Genomic DNA, 19,119 nt, shown 5'->3' with positions numbered 1-19,119 from the left:
AAAGAGCATGTTGCATTTTCAAATCATAAATACAAATTTATTTTGTTCTGTTTATTAAAACATAAACCATGGTTTCATAGGACAAGTATGGTCTTTAGAAGGATACAGACCTGAATCCAAATCCAAGCTCTGGCACTTAGTAGAAAAGTAGAGAAGGTTAATTCATTTTATATCCCAAAACTCAGTTTCCTACCTGTAAAATAGGGAAAATAATTGTACCTGACTCAGATGGTTGTTGTAAGGATTAAATAATAAAACATTCATAAAATACTTAGCACAGAATAGGCATACTGGCAGTAATGATGATGATTATATATAGGCAGTTTCTAAATATTATTTAATTGAATTAAATTTAAGGAAAGGTTTCTTAATGTCTTTATAAGGATTATAAACTTAATAAATCCTAATTTGCTATTTATTAACTAAAGTTGACTTCATAATTTTATTTATATTTTATTAAATATGTAAAAAGAAATAAGAAAATAAAGCTTAAGTCAGAGAATACATTGTTATATTTCTGAGGTATTTGTGAGTCTTTATTGGTTTTGTTCCATTTGTTTAGCATTGTATTCAACAAATAGGAATGTTAAGCATTACACTCCTATTTTGCAGATGAGGAAACTATACAAGATAATAATTGCTTATTTACAAAGTTAGTTGAAAAAGCAGTCGTTTCAACTTTTGCCACTGGTTTGGATTAACTAGTATCTTGATTTCTTTTTCTCCAGTAGTTTTATAGTACTTGCCTTTTAGGTTAAAAGTTGTAGTTTTGAGTGTGTCGATTTTCAAATTGTATCCTAACAACTATATTTTAGTCAATCTGAGATTCCTAAGAACTTCACCACTTCACAAAATTGCCTTCCTGGTTCCTTCCTCATATGTGTACCACACTTTAAATATAGAAGAATTGACAGTGTGATAATCACTAAAATGAAAATGAAGAAATAAAATAGAAATTCTTACTTAACAACTTAAAGGTAGTAATCATGAAATTTTAATTTGAAAATGTTCTAAGAACAGCCATATACCAGTATGCACATTTTAATGTCATATATGGTAATAGGGCCATTAGCGTAATGAAGTATTAAGGTCTGATATTTCCTCTGATTGGATAGAAATCCACAGTGTGGAAATAATGTTATGAGTCTGAGCACTTATAAAAAAATAAAAAATGCTAATTATTTTTCTGAAGTATTTACTTTGGTGGTTCCTCAAGAAATGGTCCAGAGTTTCTGCTTTCCTGGAGAATCATTCACCCCATTACCCCTCTGGCATTACTGATCCCAGATCTTGAAGTGAAGAGAGAGTGAATGTGTAAGTGTATAGGAAAAATGGCTTCAAGTGACAAAGTAAACCCTTTTGTGACTCAGTTGGACCAGGTAAGTATTTATTTCAGCCTTAGTGTTTCACACTAAGGCTGGGCAAATGCGTTTGATAAGCCACCAAGGAAAAGATGGCCTTTGTTGTTAATACTTGAGTGCTGTTATGCAATACAAACAAACAGAAATCAACTCCCCCCCCAAAAAAAAAAAACCAGAGAAAAGGAAAGGAAAAAACTCTACAGCTTAATATAAAGATTTTGTAAGTGTTTGGCTGTTTTATCATTTCTCAGTTGAAACTACAGGTTTTTGTTTTTTTTTTTCATCTTTCTAGTTTTACACACAGCCCAAAAGATGGACATTTGGCAAATCATAATGGACTGCTCCTTTCCCAGGTATCTCCTGTTTGTTTCCTTTATCTGTGAATAGGAAATGGCTTAAAGGCACCTGTGTGATGAAGGTCCCAGGGGCAGCTGCCTGACTAGTGAATGCCTGATTATGTGTTAACATGCTTTGTCAGATATTGGCAGAATCTGTTCTCTTCTTTTGCCTTTTCAGCGAGGGTACCATTGACAGCCTGGCTACCCATTTATAGAAATGTTGTCCATCAAACTGTGAGGAAGGACAATAGTGTTTTTCTGTGGCCAGTGACTGTGGGAAACTTTTCTTTGGCTATTCAGGCAATTTTTGTAGCTTGCTCTGAAGAGGAGAGACTGATGAGTGCAAAAAGTACAATTAAGCAAAGCCAGACTTCAATTGAAGGCTGTAGTGTAGTCTGCTGCTCTCATTTTTTTTTTTTTTTTTTTTTTTTTTTAGAGGGGAAAAAACCCTATGGGTTTTCACGTTGCTGTGTGGCATTCAGCAGGGGGCTATTACAATCCTAAATTTTTTTTTCTAGACCACCTAATTCTAAGTTAAAATTAAATGTAATGAGAGCCACTTGGAGTTCTGAATATTTTAAAGCATAATTCCCACAGAAGGGATTCGACCTAAACTGCAGTGAGCATCAGTTGGCTAATTATAGCTGCATTTTATATTACAGCAGGTGTCAGATGCAGTCATCTCAATAAAGTCCACATAATACTCTGGAAAATAACAAAGACTTTTCTTTGAATGTGGGTACTAATTTCTTCTAGGTGTCATATGAGCCTTGATACTTCTTATTGGCATTAACAAGAGCACTGCAGCACTCAGAAATGCTTTTTGCTTGGGATGAATTGATACTGTAAAGCACTTACCAGTCAGAGTTGGCAGATGTCAGTAGTTAATACTAGTGTTGCAGAGGTTGGAATATAATGCAAAGAGTCTTATGTAAATACTCTTAGATGATGGGCTGGTTTTGAGAAGGCGCCTGAGCACTGCACCAACTCACTTAATGAAAGTTAAATAGATAGCAGTGGGGTATCTGCATTTACTTTGGCTCCTGCTTTATTGAAAGTCCTCCAGAAGTAAAGGGCAGATGGTACAGCAGTAAACTAGGTGAACAAAATACCCTGGACTTGGATAACGACTTGTTATGTTCACAGTGCTTTCCTTGAACTTGTGTAGGTGATTCAAATTATTGAAGTGATAGCAAGTACAAAAGCATGCCTGGAGGTAAGGACTCTTTATAGTATTAAAAAATAAATTTAATTTAGAAAATATGTCTTCACTTGAAATACAACTGGACAATGGGTTAGGCAAAAAGAATGTTACTTTAAAATCAAGACATTTGTTCTACACTGCTTCATTCTTCTAGGAGAGTGACAGTTTATCCAACCTGTTTAGTCACATTAGTTCATAGCAGATGAGATCAAAATGAAGGATCTATTTAAAATCGTATTGTGGAATACCAACTAAGATACAACAGATGTGAACTCTTTACACATATTCCGTTCTGGAATCAACTCTGGGTTTTTTGTTTGCTTGTTTTTCCTTTTAAAGCTAATTCACAGCTAGCAAAGCAAAGATGGGTTGCCCTTAATTTTGATCCCCAGAAGCAGCTTTGGGTTCCCATTTTGGCAGATTGCAATTTATATATATCTCATAGCAAACCCTATAGGGTGTTGTCAGCAATTGACTCTGACATCAAGGAGTTTAACAGTCATTCAACGTTGATCCAATGATTGAGCACTGGTAGGCACAAAGCAGCATGAAGCCCAGCAGTGAAATTTAAGATGAGAAAGATAACACAGTGTCTGTCCCCAGAGTGCTGACTATCTATTCACAAGAGTAATGTCCCTAATAGCTCTTTTGCAGATTTCTGTTAATTTTTGTTTCGATCAGATGTCCATGGACTTTGATAAAGCCTAGGACAGAATTGTGAAATAGTGTAAAAAGTCACAGAGAAATCACTCCAAAGGAGCATAGGTAATCTGCTAACGACAAATTATTTCCGCATAGTACCCACTCTTAGTAATGTTTAAGTATTTTTAACACCAAAAGTCTCAACTGTGAATAATTTTTATTTCTTATTTTTCTTACATGAATGTATGATTTGTTTTTTATAGAAAATTTAGGAAACATTTAAAATACAAAAAAGAAAATCCATATTTCTACTACCTAAGCTCAAATCACTTTATTCGTATTTTTGTGTGTATCATGGTTACTTTTTCTCCATTTATATACATATAAAATCCCATTTAAGCAATGGAATTTTACTATTTTATAATCTTTTAAAACAAACCTCATGACATATTTATAATATCTTTTTAGTACATAGTCTTCCTCAACATCAATTTCAGTGCTTTCACAATATTCTAGTGCATGGATATGCCATACTTTATTTCTATCATATTTTAGAACTTCCTATTAGTGCACATTTACCTTTCAATTTTTTGCTACTATAAATGATACTGTGATGAATATGCATGTAGCTAGATTTTTTTTCCCAAGTCTATGATTTTATTTGCTTGTCACTGCTAGTGGAAATGCTGGATCAAATGACCTCTCCAATTTTAATTGAAGCTACAGATTCTAAGACAATTTTCATAAAGAAGGAAAATACCTTTAGCATGAAATTTTTAATTCTTTTCATCTAGGTCTCATATTTTGTTAATAGACTTTGAATTAAAAGTCAAGAGTTTCACATAAAATACTAAATTGTGAGTAAAACAAGATCTTTCAGTCTAACTAGGAAATCAATCAGTTTTTATCTGATAAAAAACATAAGGTTTTTGGTATAAATAGGATCTATACACTGCACTTAAAATATGCAGTGCCTGGGCTGGGCGCAGTGGCTCATGCCTGTAATCCCAGCACTTTGGGAGGCCAAGGCAGGTGGATCACTTGAGACCAGCCAGGACAACATGGTAAAACCCTGTCTCTACTAACAATACAAAAAATTAGCCTGGCATGGTGGTGGACGCCTGTAATCCCAGCTACTCTTGAGGATGAGGCAAGGGAATTGCTTGAACCCGGAGGCAGAGGTTGCAGTGAGCTGAGATCGCGCCACTGCATTCGAGCCTGGGCAACAGAGCAAAACTCCATCTCCAAAAAAAAAAAAACAAACAAACAAACAAAAAAAAACAATGCAGTGCCAAGCAGTACAGTATAAATATCCACGGTTACCGGGCCATTATTTAGACACTTATGTGGAAACAGTTCTGGTATATATTTAAATGTTATACATGTAAAGAGTCCTGATGTACATTTAAGTATTAGATGTATATTTTAAAACTAATACTACACCATATTAAATGGTGAGTTCATTTAAAGAGTGAAAAGGCCATCAGGCTTTAACTGTTTCCAGTTTAAGCCATCCAGTTTCAATTGGCCTTAGCTGTGACTTAGGATTCCTTTGGTACATCAGTTCTTCCTATGCTTCACACAAAAATTAATCTAAAATCTTCATTCTTTCCCAGGCTAATCCAAGAAGACTCTGGAATTAGAGAGACTAAAGACATTCATTTCTGTTTTGCATTAATAATAAAATATGAAACATTTTTGCTTTAATACAAAATCAGGGATAGTAAGTGATGTTGGAAATATTGCTGGGCTTTACCTTCTTTCTGAGTAGGGTACTATAACCATAATCATTAATCTTAAAAACTTGGAAAGGTTAACGGATCATATAAATCCTGCATCTAACCCACACAGAGAGCTGAGACATTTCTACTTTGGAATATTTTCAATTAGGCCTCTGTGACCTGCCTTAGTAATGTCATAATTTAACATAGGCTCTAACTTCCCAAATCTAAGTTATTTCATATAGTAGGCACAAATTGAGAAGATTGCTTGACACTTGGCATTTCTGCAACAGCCTGTCTGGGCTATCTGCCACTTGTCTTGGGGGGAACCACTTCTTCCCCACCTCTAGACATTAGTGGAGTTTAACATCTGAGTGTGGTCATGGAAAGAGTGACTGTGGGCATACCCTGAGGTTTCCTCCCTGAAGAGCAACATCAGAGTTTGAACACTGGGGCATAGAAGGGAAGGAATTCACTAAAATAATCTAGCCAGTCCAAATGAAGAAGCAAATAACAATAACAAAACCCAGAGCAGGGAGAAAAGTACATATCTTATGTAATCCTCCTTCTTAGACATGATGGTTGATCCAGAGATGGGCAAAATACCAAAGCAGGGCCAAAAAAAGCCTTCCCTGACATGTTTTATGATGGGATATGTTGGGTAAGATTTCTCTCCTCTCTTTTTGAGAGGATCTGGGGATGTGAGCTTAGGGCTGCTGGCAACCATGTCGCCCATCGTACACGGAAACTTCCTGCAGTGGGAAACAACAAAGCTAACATGCAGGAGAGAAATAGAGCAAGAGGCAAAGGGTGAGGAGCAAGACCAAGAGAGAAAGCATGCAAGAAACAGCTGGGCTCTGCTATTTGTAGATGGACACAAATTCTAGTTTGAGATAACCTGATTCTAGTTATCCCAAAGGCCAGCTTCAGTGCCTCTCCTTGTGTTGTAGCTGCATAAGCCAAGCACGTCTCCTTTTTTTCTGTTACATAAACTAATTATAATTGAGGTTCTATTACTTTCATACAAAGTCGTAGCTTTAAAACATTCTCTTTCTTATTTATCTAGCCTGAGAAAAATCTCTAGCTTTTATAGTGAAAAAATAGAACTTTCTCTTTCTAGAGCTCTTAACTGGGAACCAAAGAGAAATCCTGACAGAGCTCACATGTGAGAGTCCACAAAATATTATCATTTTTGTTTTAATGACTGTGTAATTCTCATGTTTATTTTAGTTCTCAAATGAATGAATTCCATCATTAGTTGTATAATCATTTATTGATGTTTTTCCATGTGTAAGGGGCAGAAGTAAATAAAATAACTCCCCTTAACTTCAAGAGGCTTACAGTTTAACCATGCTAGCAAATGCATGTCAGGGTATTGCCCTAAGTTTAACTTGTCAATTCCTTTAATGCCCACAACAATCCTGTAAAACAGGAGTAATTATTGCCTTCTTTTTATGAAGGATGATACCAAGTCGCAGAGATTGTGCATAGCTTGTCCACTGTCCCACAGCTCAAGAATGATGAAGCTAGGGTTTAAAACCTGAGATGTGTGGCCCTAGAGCCCAAGCTCTAAACCTCTGCTGCCTTTTCTAGTACTGAAGACTCAAACTTTATAATAAGGAGTCTTTATATAAGAAAATATTTGAGGTGATGGATATCCTAATACCCTGATTTGATCATTACAGATTGCATGCATATATCAAAATATCACATGTGCTTCAGAAATACGTATAATTTTTATGTGTCAAAAAATTAAAGAGAAAGTATCATACTTAATATATCATATTAAATTCTTTATATAGTAAGTTTCAGAAGTACTAGATCCACTTAATTGTACCTATATAAAATGAATCTACAAGTTGTTAAAATATTTACATATGCAGAAACATCCATAACATGGCAGTAAATAGGTTTATTTACATGTTTAGCAATTAAAGCTTCTTCTCATGAACACAAGGCTCCTTAGTCTTTTCTTTTTTTTTTTTTTCAGTATTTATTTATTTATTTTAATTTATTTATTATTATTATACTTTAAGTTGTAGGGTACATGTGCATAACGTGCAGGTTTGTTACATATGTATACTTGTGCCATGTTGGTGTGCTGCACCCATCAACTCGTCATTTACATCAGGTATAACTCCCAATGCAATCCCTCCCCCCGCCCCCCTCCCCATGATAGGCCCCGGTGTGTGATGTTCCCCTTCCTGAGTCCAAGTGATCTCATTGTTCAGTTCCCACCTATGAGTGAGAACATGCAGTGTTTGGTTTTCTGTTCTTGTGATAGTTTGCTAAGAATGATGGTTTCCAGCTGCATCCATGTCCCTACAAAGGACACAAACTCATCCTTTTTGATGGCTGCATAGTATTCCATGGTGTATATGTGCCACATTTTCTTAATCCAATCTGTCACTGATGGACATTTGGGTTGATTCCAAGTCTTTGCTATTGTGAAGAGTGCTGCAATAAACATACGTGTGCATGTGTCTTTGTAGCAGCATAATTTATAATCCTTTGGGTATATACCAAGTAATGGGATGGCTGGGTCATATGGTACATCTAGTTCTAGATCCTTGAGGAATCACCATACTGTTTTCCATAATGGTTGAACTAGTTTACAATCCCACCAACAGTGTAAAAGTGTTCCTATTTCTCCACATCCTCTCCAGCACCTGTTGTTTCCTGACTTTTTAATGATCGCCATTCTAACTGGTGTGAGATGGTATCTCATTGTAGTTTTGATTTGCATTTCTCTGATGGCCAGTGATGATGAGCATTTTTTCATGTGTCTGTTGGCTGTATGAATGTCTTCTTTTGAGAAATGTCTGTTCATATCCTTTGCCCACTTTTTGATGGGGTTGTTTGTTTTTTTCTTGTAAATTTGTTTGAGTTCTTTGTAGGTTCTGGAAATTAGCCCTTTGTCAGATGAGTAGATTGCAAAAATTTTCTCCCATTCTGTAGGTTGCCTGTTCACTCTGATGGTAGTTTCTTTTGCTGTGCAGAAGCTCTTTAGTTTAATGAGATCCCATTTGTCAATTTTGGCTTTTGCTGCCGTTGCTTTTGGTGTTTTAGACATGAAGTCTTTGCCCATGCCTATGTCCTGAATGGTACTACCTAGGTTTTCCTCTAGGATTTTTATGGTATTAGGTCTAACATTTAAGTCTCTAATCCATCGTGAATTAATTTTCGTATAAGGAGTAAGGAAAGGATCCAGTTTCAGCTTTCTACTTATGGCTAGCCAATTTTCCCAGCACCATTTATTAAATAGGGAATCCTTTCCCCATTTCTTGTTTTTGTCAGGTTTGTCAAAGATCAGATGGCTGTAGATGTGTGGTATTATTTCTGAGGCCTCTGTTCTGTTCCATTGGTCTATATCTCTGTTTTGGTACCAGTACCATGCTGTTTTGGTTACTGTAGCCTTGTAGTATAGTTTGAAGTCAGGTAGCGTGATGCCTCCAGCTTTGTCCTTTTGACTTAGGATTGTCTTGGAGATGCGGGGTCTTTTTTTGTTCCATATGAACTTTAAAGCAGTTTTTTCCAATTCTGTGAAGAAACTCATTGGTAGCTTGATGGGGATGGCATTGAATCTATAAATTACCTTGGGCAGTATGGCCATTTTCACGATATTGATTCTTCCTATCCATGAGCATGGTATGTTCTTCCATTTGTTTGTGTCCTCTTTTATTTCATTGAGCAGTGGTTTGTAGTTCTCCTTGAAGAGGTCCTTTACATCCCTTGTAAGTTGGATTCCTAGGTATTTTATTCTCTTTGAAGCAATTGTGAATGGAAGTTCATTCCTGATTTGGCTCTCTGTTTGTCTGTTACTGGTGTATAAGAATGCTTGTGATTTTTGCACATTAATTTTGTATCCTGAGACTTTGCTGAAGTTGCTTATCAGCTTAAGGAGATTTTGGGCTGAGACAATGGGGTTTTCTAAATATACAATCATGTCATCTGCAAACAGGGACAATTTGACTTCTTCTTTTCCTAACTGAATACCCTTGATTTCTTTCTCTTGCCTAATTGCCCTAGCCAGAACTTCCAACACTATGTTGAATAGGAGTGGTGAGAGAGGGCATCCCTGTTTTCAAAGGGAATTTTTCCAGTTTTTGCGCATTCAGTATGATATTGGCTGTGGGTTTGTCATAAATAGCTCTTATTATTTTGAGGTACGTTCCATCAATACCGAATTTATTGAGCGTTTTTAGCATGAAGGGCTGTTGAATTTTGTCAAAAGCCTTTTCTGCATCTATTGAGATAATCATGTGGTTCTTGTCTTTGGTTCTGTTTATATGCTGGATTATGTTTATTGATTTGCGAATGTTGAACCAGCCTTGCATCCCAGGGATGAAGCCCACTTGATCATGGTGGATAAGCTTTTTGATGTGTTGCTGAATCTGGTTTGCCAGTATTTTATTGAGGATTTTTGCATCGATGTTCATCAGGGATATTGGTCTAAAATTCTCTTTTTTTGTTGTGTCTCTGCCAGGCTTTGGTATCAGGATGATGTTGGCCTCATAAAATGAGTTAGGGAGGATTCCCTCTTTTTCTATTGATTGGAATAGTTTCAGAAGGAATGGTACCAACTCCTCCTTATACCTCTGGTAGAATTCAGCTGTGAATCCATCTGGTCCTGGACTTTTTTTGGTTGGTAGGCTATTAATTATTGCCTCAATTTCAGAGCCTGCTCTTGGTCTATTCAGGGATTCAACTTCTTCCTGGTTTAGTCTTGGAAGAGTGTAAGTGTCCAGGAAATTATCCATTTCTTCTAGATTTTCCAGTTTATTTGCATAGAGGTGTTTATAGTATTCTCTGATGATACTTTGTATTTCTGTGGGGTCGGTGGAGATATCCCCTTTATCATTTTTAATTGCGTCGATTTGATTCTTCTCTCTTTTCTTCTTTATTAGTCTTGCTAGTGGTCTGTCAATTTTGTTGATCTTTTCAAAAAACCAACTCCTGGATTCAATGATTTTTTGGAGAGTTTTTTGTGTCTCTATCTCCTTCAGTTCTGCTCTGATCTTAGTTATTTCTTGCCTTCTGCTAGCTTTTGAATGTGTTTGCTCTTGCTTCTCTAGTTCTTTTAATTGCGATGTTAGAGTGTCAATTTTAGATCTTTCCTGCTTTCTCTTGTGGGCATTTAGTGCTATAAATTTCCCTCTACACACTGCTTTAAATGTGTCCCAGAGATTCTGGTATGTTGTATCTTTGTTCTCATTGGTTTCAAAGAACATCTTTATTTCTGCCTTCCTTTCGTTATGTACCCAGTAGTCATTCAGGAGCAGGTTGTTCAGTTTCCATGTAGTTGAGCGGTTTTGATTGAGTTTCTTAGTCCTGAGTTCTAGTTTGATTGCACTGTGGTCTGAGAGACAGTTTGTTATAATTTCTGTTCTTGTACATTTGCTGAGGAGTGCTTTACTTCCAATTACATGGTCGATTTTGGAGTAAGTACGATGTGGTGCTGAGAAGAATGTATATTTTGTTGATTTGGGGTGGAGAGTTCTATAGATGTCTATTAGGTCTGCTTGCTGCAGAGATGAGTTCAATTCCTGGATATCCTTGTTAACTTTCTGTCTCGTTGATCTGTCTAATGTTGACAGTGGAGTGTTGAAGTCTCCCATTATTATTGTATGGGAGTCTAAGTCTCTTTGTAAGTCTCTAAGGACTTGCTTTATGAATCTGGGTGCTCCTGTATTGGGTGCATATATATTTAGGATAGTTAGCTCTTCCTGTTGAATTGATCCCTTTACCATTATGTAATGGCCTTCTTTGTCTCTTTTGATCTTTGATGGTTTAAAGTCTGTTTTATCAGAGACTAGTATTGCAACCCCCGCTTTTTTTTGTTCTCCATTTGCTTGGTAAATCTTCCTCCATCCCTTTATTTTGAGCCTATGTATGTCTCTGCGTGTGAGATGGGTCTCCTGAATACAGCAAACTGATGGGTCTTGACTCTTTATCCAGTTTGCCAGTCTGTGTCTTTTAATTGGAGCATTTAGTCCATTTACATTTAAGGTTAAGATTGTTATGTGTGAACTTGATCCTGCCATTATGATATTAACTGGTTATTTTGCTCATTAGTTGATGCAGTTTCTTCCTAGCCTCGATGGTCTTTACATTTTGGCATGTTTTTGCAATGGCTGGTACCGGTTGTTCCTTTCCATGTTTAGTGCTTCCTTCAGAGTCTCTTGTAAGGCAGGCCTGGTGGTGACAAAATCTCTAAGCATTTGCTTATCTGTAAAGGATTTTATTTCTCCTTCACTTATGAAACTTAGTTTGGCTGGATATGAAATTCTGGGTTTAAAATTCTTTTCTTTAAGAATGTTGAATATTGGCCCCCACTCTCTTCTGGCTTGGAGAGTTTCTGCCGAGAGATCTGCTGTTAGTCTGATGGGCTTCCCTTTGTGGGTAACCCGACCTTTCTCTCTGGCTGCCCTTAAGATTTTTTCCTTCATTTCAACTTTGGTAAATCTGGCAATTATGTGTCTTGGAGTTGCTATTCTCGAGGAGTATCTTTGTGACATTCTCTGTATTTCCTGGATTTGAATGTTGGCCTGCCCTACTAGGTTGGAGAAGTTCTCCTGGATGATATCCTGAAGAGTGTTTTCCAACTTGGTTCCATTTTCCCCCTCACTTTCAGGCACCCCAATCAGACGTAGATTTGGTCTTTTTACATAATCCCATACTTCTTGCAGGCTTTGTTCATTTCTTTTTCTTATTTTTTCTTTTGGTTTCTCTTCTCGCTTCATTTCATTCATTTGATCCTCAATCGCAGATACTCTTTCTTCCAGTTGATCGAGTCGGTTACTGAAGCTTGTGCATTTGTCACGTATTTCTCGTGTCATGGTTTTCATCTCTTTCATTTCGTTTATGACCTTCTCTGCATTAATTACTCTAGCCATCAATTCTTCCACTTTTTTTTCAAGATTTTTAGTTTCTTTGCGCTGGGTACGTAATTCCTCCTTTAGCTTGGAGAAGTTTGATGGACTGAAGCCTTCTTCTCTCATCTCATCAAAGTCATTCTCCGTCCAGCTTTGATCCTTTGCTGGCGATGAGCTGCGCTCCTTTGCCGGGGGAGATGCGCTCTTATTTTTTGAATTTCCAGCTTTTCTGCCCTGCTTTTTCCCCATCTTTGTGGTTTTATCTGCCTCTGGTCTTTGATGATGGTGATGTACTGATGGGGTTTTGGTGTAGGTGTCCTTCCTGTTTGATAGTTTTCCTTCTAACAGTCAGGACCCTCAGCTGTAGGTCTGTTGGAGATTGCTTGAGGTCCACTCCAGACCCTGTTTGCCTGGGTATCAGCAGCAGAGGCTGCAGAAGATAGAATATTTCTGAACAGCGAGTGTACCTGTCTGATTCTTGCTTTGGAAGCTTCCTCTCAGGGGTGTACTCCACCCTGTGAGGTGTGGGGTGTCAGACTGCCCCTAGTGGGGGATGTCTCCCAGTTAGGCTACTCAGGGGTCAGGGACCCACTTGAGCAGGGAGTCTGTCCCTTCTCAGATCTCAACCTCCGTGTTGGGAGATCCACTGCTCTCTTCAAAGCTGTCAGACAGAGTCGTTTGCGTCTGCAGAGGCTTCTGCTGTGTTTGTTATTGTTTACTGTGCCCTGTCCCCAGAGGTGGAGTCTACAGAGACAGGCAGGTTTCCTTGAGCTGCTGTGAGCTCCACCCAGTTCGAGCTTCCCAGCAGCTTTGTTTACCTACTTAAGCCTCAGCAATGGCGGGCGCCCCTCCCCCAGCCTCGCTGCTGCCTTGCCGGTAGATCACAGACTGCTGTGCTAGCAATGAGGGAGGCTCCGTGGGTGTGGGACCCTCCCGGCCAGGTGTGGGATATGATCTCCTGGTGTGCCTGTTTGCTTAAAGCTCAGTATTGGGGTGGGAGTTACCCGATTTTCCAGGTGTTGTGTGTCTCAGTTCCCCTGGCTAGGAAAAGGGATTCCCTTCCCCCTTGCGCTTCCCAGGTGAGGCGATGCCTCGCCCTGCTTCAGCTCTCGCTGGTCAGGCTGCAGCAGCTGACCAGCACCGATTGTCCGGCACTCCCCAGTGAGATGAACCCAGTACCTCAGTTGAAAATGCAGAAATCGCCGGTCTTCTGTGTCGCTCGCGCTGGGAGTTGGAGACTGGAGCTGTTCCTATTCGGCCATCTTGCTCCGCCCCCCTCCTTAGTCTTTTCTAACACTTAACCACTATTTTTTCTGATTCCAGAGATGATACATTTGTTTTAAATACATAAAAAATACAGAAAATTTTAAATTACTCATAACTCCATCATCTACATATATCCATTGATAATATTTATTATCCCTTTCATGTTATAATCTTATCATTTTAATTTATGTCAGGTAGAACAGTAATACCATCAAGTTATATTTCTCTATTTATTGCAGATGTGAGAATGTTGATTTTAATGCATTATAGAGTTTCTATTCCAATTTAAATTCCAAGAGATGCTTTTCAGTACATTATTGGTTTTTTTTTTAATAATTTCCATTGAGACTGGTTGATGCAACACCAAGCTACATTAACATAATTCCTAGAAACTAAGAGTGAGCACTAATTATATATTTTACAGCTATTATACCTCATTTAATTTAATTGCTGGATACCAATAAGCAGGGAAAATAGGCCACTGCTTATTTAAGAAGCATCAATCAAATTCCTTTTCTTCAAAAAACAATTCTCCTTACCTCCTTTCTGAAATACAACTTTAAAAATATAGACTCACGTGATATTTAAAGGGATTCGATTCTTAAGATTGCGTTATTAAAATATGAGTACTCTGAAATCTTAATAACTAACTAATATCAACCAATGTCATAACATGTAAACTGGAAATAGTTGAGTTAGTGCTCTGAAAAAGAAACCAGTTTCTGGGAGTGAGGAGAATGAGAATGAAAGTTTAATGGTCAAGTGGCCTGGGTTCACATCCTGCCTCTACCATGGTCTGATTGTATTTAACTTCTCTGTACCTCAGTTTCCATGTCTGAAGAGCAGGAAACATTATTAATAATTATTTTCATTGATTGTTGTTACTATTAGTGATCATAGGTCAGCATTAGATGAGTTAATACATGTAAGATGCCAAGAATGTTATCTTATTGAATATATTTTTAGTGCCCACTATGTGCAGGACCCTTGAAGGTGCTAAGGATTCAGCAGTGAGCAAAAGAGATTAGGGGAAAGAAGCCTCTGACCAAACACAGTTTGTATTCTGCTGGAGTGAGAAAGACAAAAACCAAATAAATATACAGTATCATAGATAGTGATGAATGGGGGGAAGAAAAGCAAAAGAGGATAAGAGTGCCGGTTTGGAAATAGAGTTCAATGTTAAATCGGGTGTTAAGGGAAAGCCTTGCTAAAAAGATGATTCTTGAGCAATCATGTGAAGGAGGAGAGAGAGTAAGCCCTGTGACTATCTAGGGAAAGGGAGTTCTATACAGAGAGAAGAGACAATGCAAAGGTCTGAAAAAGCTGCAATTGTGGATAATGCAAAATAACTCTCATATTTAGACACTCTGAAATGTATATGGGCTATGGGCCATGCCTATTCAAAAAGAATGTAGCCAGTTAAGAAGTTAAGCATTAAGTTAGGGAAATCAACTGGCATGATAGCATGAGGAGCTTTGCTGACCCACTTTCCAGTGAAACTGGTTAAAATTTTAAAGACAGGCCGGGCACGGTGGCTCACGCCTGTAATCCCAGCACTCTGGGAGGCCGAGGCGAGCAGATCACAAGGTCAGGCGATTGAGACCACGGTGAAACCCCGTCTCTACTAAAAATACAAAAAATTAACCGGGTGCAGTGGTGGGCGCCTGTAGTCCCAGCTACGCAGGAGGCTGAGGCAGGAGAATGGCGTGAACCCGGGAGGCGGAGCTTGCAGTGATCCGAGATCATGCCACTGCACTCCAGCCTGGGACACAGAGCAAGACTCCATCTCAAAAAAAGAAAAAAAAAAAATTTTTTTAAGGCAAACAAAAAATCAACCATTCAAAATATCTGGAAATGGTCGTAAGGGCAAGTGGCAAGTGAAGAAACAAATATTCTATAAACTCTATAGTTATTTCTTGTCTTCTGCTAGCTTTGGGATTTGTTTGCCCTTGGTTCTCTAGTTCTGTTAGTTGTGATGTTAATTTCTTAACTTGAGATCTTTCTAAGTTTTCTATGTGGGCATTTAGTGCTGTAAGTTTCCCTCCTAGCAGTGCCTTAGCTGTGTCCCAGAGATTGTGGTACTCTGTATCTTTGTTTTCACTAGTTTCTGATAACTTCTTGATTTCATTATTTACACAAAAGTTACACAGGAGCAGGTTATTCAGTTTCCATGTAATTGTATGGTTTTGAGTGAATTGCAGCACTATTCATAATTGCAAAGATATGGAATCAATCTAAATGCCCATCAATGATAGACCTGAGAAAGAAAATATGGTACGTATACACCATGAAATACTTTGTAGCCATAAAAAAGAACAAGATCATGTCCTTTGTAGGGACATGATTGGAGCTGGAGGTCATTATCCTCATCAAACTAACACAGGAACAGAGAACCAAATATTACATGTTCTTACTTATGTGTGGGGGCTAAATGATGAGAACACATGGACACATCAGGTGGAACAACACACACTGGGGCCTTTTGGAAGGTGGAGGGTGGTAGGAGGGAGAGGATCAGGAAAAATAATGGGTACTAGGCTTAGTACCTGGATGATGAAATAATCTGTACAGCAAACCCTCATGACCCAAGTTTATCAATGTAACACACCTGCACATGTACCCCTGAAACTCTACTCCAGCCAAGAACACAGGGCTCTCTCTCTCCACTGGGTCTCAGGTAGAGTGCTTACATCCTGAAAGGAGCAGGATTTTGGTATTTCTCATCCTTTCCCTAGCAGCTGTTGCTGAGGCCAAGTTCTAGGAGTGCAGTTTAAAATTAAACTTTTTATCTCACAGATACAGACTCTACTTTGTGTGTGGCATGCTGAGACTACTGGGACCCTGATAGCCCTATTTCTGGCTCCTGAAGTGGTGGTTCCATGCCAGACAACCTGAGAGGACCTCAGGCTGACCCCCACCACCAAGCACTCAGCTCCTACAGCAGGAGTATAAAACAGAGAGAAGCACTATTCTCCCTGTCTGCAGTTCCAAAGTCCTGTTTCAGAGATTTTGCCTGAGAGTTAGACCCGTAAACCAGATTGTTCCTAAACTCTTCCCAAAGGAACTGACTTTATTTGCAAGAGAGTGTGAAAAAATTTAACCTACACATGATCTGAAGAACAGGAGAGAATGTGGTAAAAGGTAATGAGGAGATTTGTTAAACTAATGAAGATAAAACAAGACTGTAGGGTGGCTAGTTTGTAGGAGAAAAGGATGAATAAGATAGCCAAGAGGAGACCTCCTAGGCTCAAAACTAATATCAAATTCTGACAAAAAAATATTTCAAAGTAGCTATTGTAAAAATGTTCACAGAGCTAGGGAAAAGCATGATTAAAGAAGTGAAAGGAGGTGTGATGACAATGGCACATCAAATTGAAAATATCAATAAAGAAATTATAAAAAATAACCAAACAAATTCTGGAGTTGAAAAATATAATAATGAAAATTTGAAGAAGTGCTCAGAAGTAGATTTGAATTTGAGTTGGTAGAGGATAGAGTTTGTGAACTTGTATATAGATTAATAGAAATTATGCAGGCTAAAGAACAGATAAAAAAGAAAAATGAATAGATTTTCAAAGAAACGTGGAACACTATTAGGTATGCCAATGTACAAGTAATGAGAATATCAGAAGAGGAGAAAGAAAGAGAAGAAAAAATATTCCAAAGAATAATAGCTGAAAGCTCTCTCAATGTATTGAAAAATAGTAACCTGTGCAACCAGGAAGATCAACAATCTCCAAGTAAGATAAATGCAAAGAGATTCACAAACAGACCCATTACAGTAAAAAATGCTGAAAGTTAAACATGAGAGAAAATCTTGAAAGCAGCAAGATAAAACAAATGAATCAATTATAAGGGAGCCAATAATAAGATTATCAGCTGATTTGTCAGCAAAAACAATGGAGGCCAAAAGACAATAAAAGAACATAGTCAAAGCGCTCAAAAAAACCCCCGTCAACCAAGAATTTTATATTCAGCAAATGTATCTTTCAAAGTTCAAGATAAAAGAGACTTTCCAAAATAAACAAAAACACAGATAATTTGTTGCTAGCAAACCACCCTGTAAGAAATACTAAAAGAAGTTCTTCATGCTGAAAGTAAGTGACCTCAGACTGTAATTTAAATCCACACAAAGAGCAAAGGCTCCTTGGATTAATGTGCCTAAAAATAGAAATTGCTCAAAGAATGATAGAGGTATGTTAAAGAACACACAAGCCAAACTGAAGGGACTTCCACTGGATAAATCGGGGATAAGTTGACCACCAAAATTTTAAAAAATTGATTAATTGATTATAAACTATTAAATAGTGAACCATGAACACACACTGATTAAATACATAACCTTATTGATTGATTGGAAGTGTGATGAGGAATGGGATTTTAACAGTTTTAAAGCATATTTCTACCAAACGTTTATTAATTACATAAAGAAAAAGAGTAAACCCTGGTAGATAATACTTCATTTAAATAATAGATATGAACTCCATAATAGGGCAAACTGAAATTACAAGCCACCATACAGTGTGAAGAACTAAACATCTTTTTGTGGTATTCTGGAAAAAGAATCTTTACCTGGGCGTGAGGAATCATGAGAAAACTTTGGACAAATCCGAATGGAGAAACATTTTACAAAAACCTGAATTAATGAAGATTCTAGAAGGTAATATTCAAAAGTGTCAAGGCCACTATAGTGGATAAAACCTAAGATGATCAGTCTTTCCTCCCCCTTGCCTCCCTGACCCCCACAGTGATCCCTGCCCTTTGGTGTTCATGCCTTTGTATAATCTCCTATCCTTCGGTTAGGTGAGGATCTGTGACTTGCTTTTAACCAGTAATATATGGCATGGGTGATAAATGTCACTCCCATAATTACATTATGATTTTTATGTATGCAAAATCATACAAAAAGTGATATATATACACATATATATGTCTGTGTGTGTGTGTGTGTGTGTGTGTATAACTCTAGCTTACTAACAGAGGTGCTAGAGAGACAACTCCTTACTGTCCTTGAAGAAATAAGCTCCTGAAGTAAGTGGCTATGTTGGCGAAGCCCACATGACGAGGAAATGTGGACAGGTTGTAAGAGCTGAGGGTGGTGTCTAGAAGGAAACTAAAACTTCAGTCTTGAAGCAGCAAAGAAATATCTGCTAACAAGCTGAGGGAGCATGGAAGCAGATCTTTTTTAAGTCAAGGCTCTGATGAGACCACAGCACTGGCTGACACAGGGACTTCAGCCTGGTAAGACATAAAACCCTGTCAAGCCTGATCCACAGAAATTTTAGATAATGAATGTGTGTTAAATTTTATCTTAAATAAATTTTAAGATAATACATTTAAGCTGCTAAATTTATGGTAATTTGTTATGAAGTATAGAAAATGAATGGAGTTAGAAAGTCAACGAAAGACTGAGAAGCTGTTCCAATTAAACAAAACTACAGTAATATGACAACTAAATGCATTTAATTATTCTGAACTGGATCCTTGGGACAGATGGAAAAACTTGAATGGGGTCTGCATATTAGATGGTAGCAGTATATTAATGTTATTTTCTTGATTTTGATGGTTGTTTTGCGATTATGTAGAGGAAAATGTGATAGGAAGTAACATAAAATTATTCAAGAATGAAAAATATGTAGTGAGAGTGTTGTTTTTTCCTACACTGTGCACAACATGATTGACCATTTTTCTGATTAATTAAAGAAATAATGT

The 19,119-nt window shown here is 37.7% G+C and overlaps 1 protein-coding gene across 24 annotated transcripts in view; it reads left to right on the top strand.

Moving 5' to 3' along the window:
* Positions 1-19,119, top strand: part of LOC105477994 (uncharacterized) — a 164,336-nt gene that overhangs the window by 18,878 nt on the left and 126,339 nt on the right. For 14 of the 24 annotated variants that reach the window (XR_011625945.1, XR_011625940.1, XR_011625939.1 and 11 more), the window contains exons 3-4: positions 1,654-1,714; positions 2,868-2,915. The exons of 2 other annotated variants lie outside the window; for them this stretch is intronic. Coding sequence is in view for 10 of the 22 variants with exons in the window: in XM_011734936.2 (XP_011733238.1) it covers positions 1,654-1,714; positions 2,868-2,915 (109 nt within the window). In the remaining 12 variants the exon portion in view is untranslated. Of the gene's footprint in view, positions 1-1,653; positions 1,715-2,867; positions 2,916-5,161; positions 5,231-19,119 lie in introns of those variants that run through there. 8 more of the 24 variants (XR_011625946.1, XR_011625943.1, XR_011625944.1 and 5 more) reach the window with 2 other exon arrangements.

Source organism: Macaca nemestrina, chromosome 7 (genome assembly GCF_043159975.1).
Source record: "Macaca nemestrina isolate mMacNem1 chromosome 7, mMacNem.hap1, whole genome shotgun sequence".
NCBI classification, from domain to species: domain Eukaryota; kingdom Metazoa; phylum Chordata; class Mammalia; order Primates; family Cercopithecidae; genus Macaca; species Macaca nemestrina.
The sequence above is the reverse complement of the archived record's forward strand: the minus strand, read 5'-3'. Positions and strand labels throughout refer to the sequence as shown.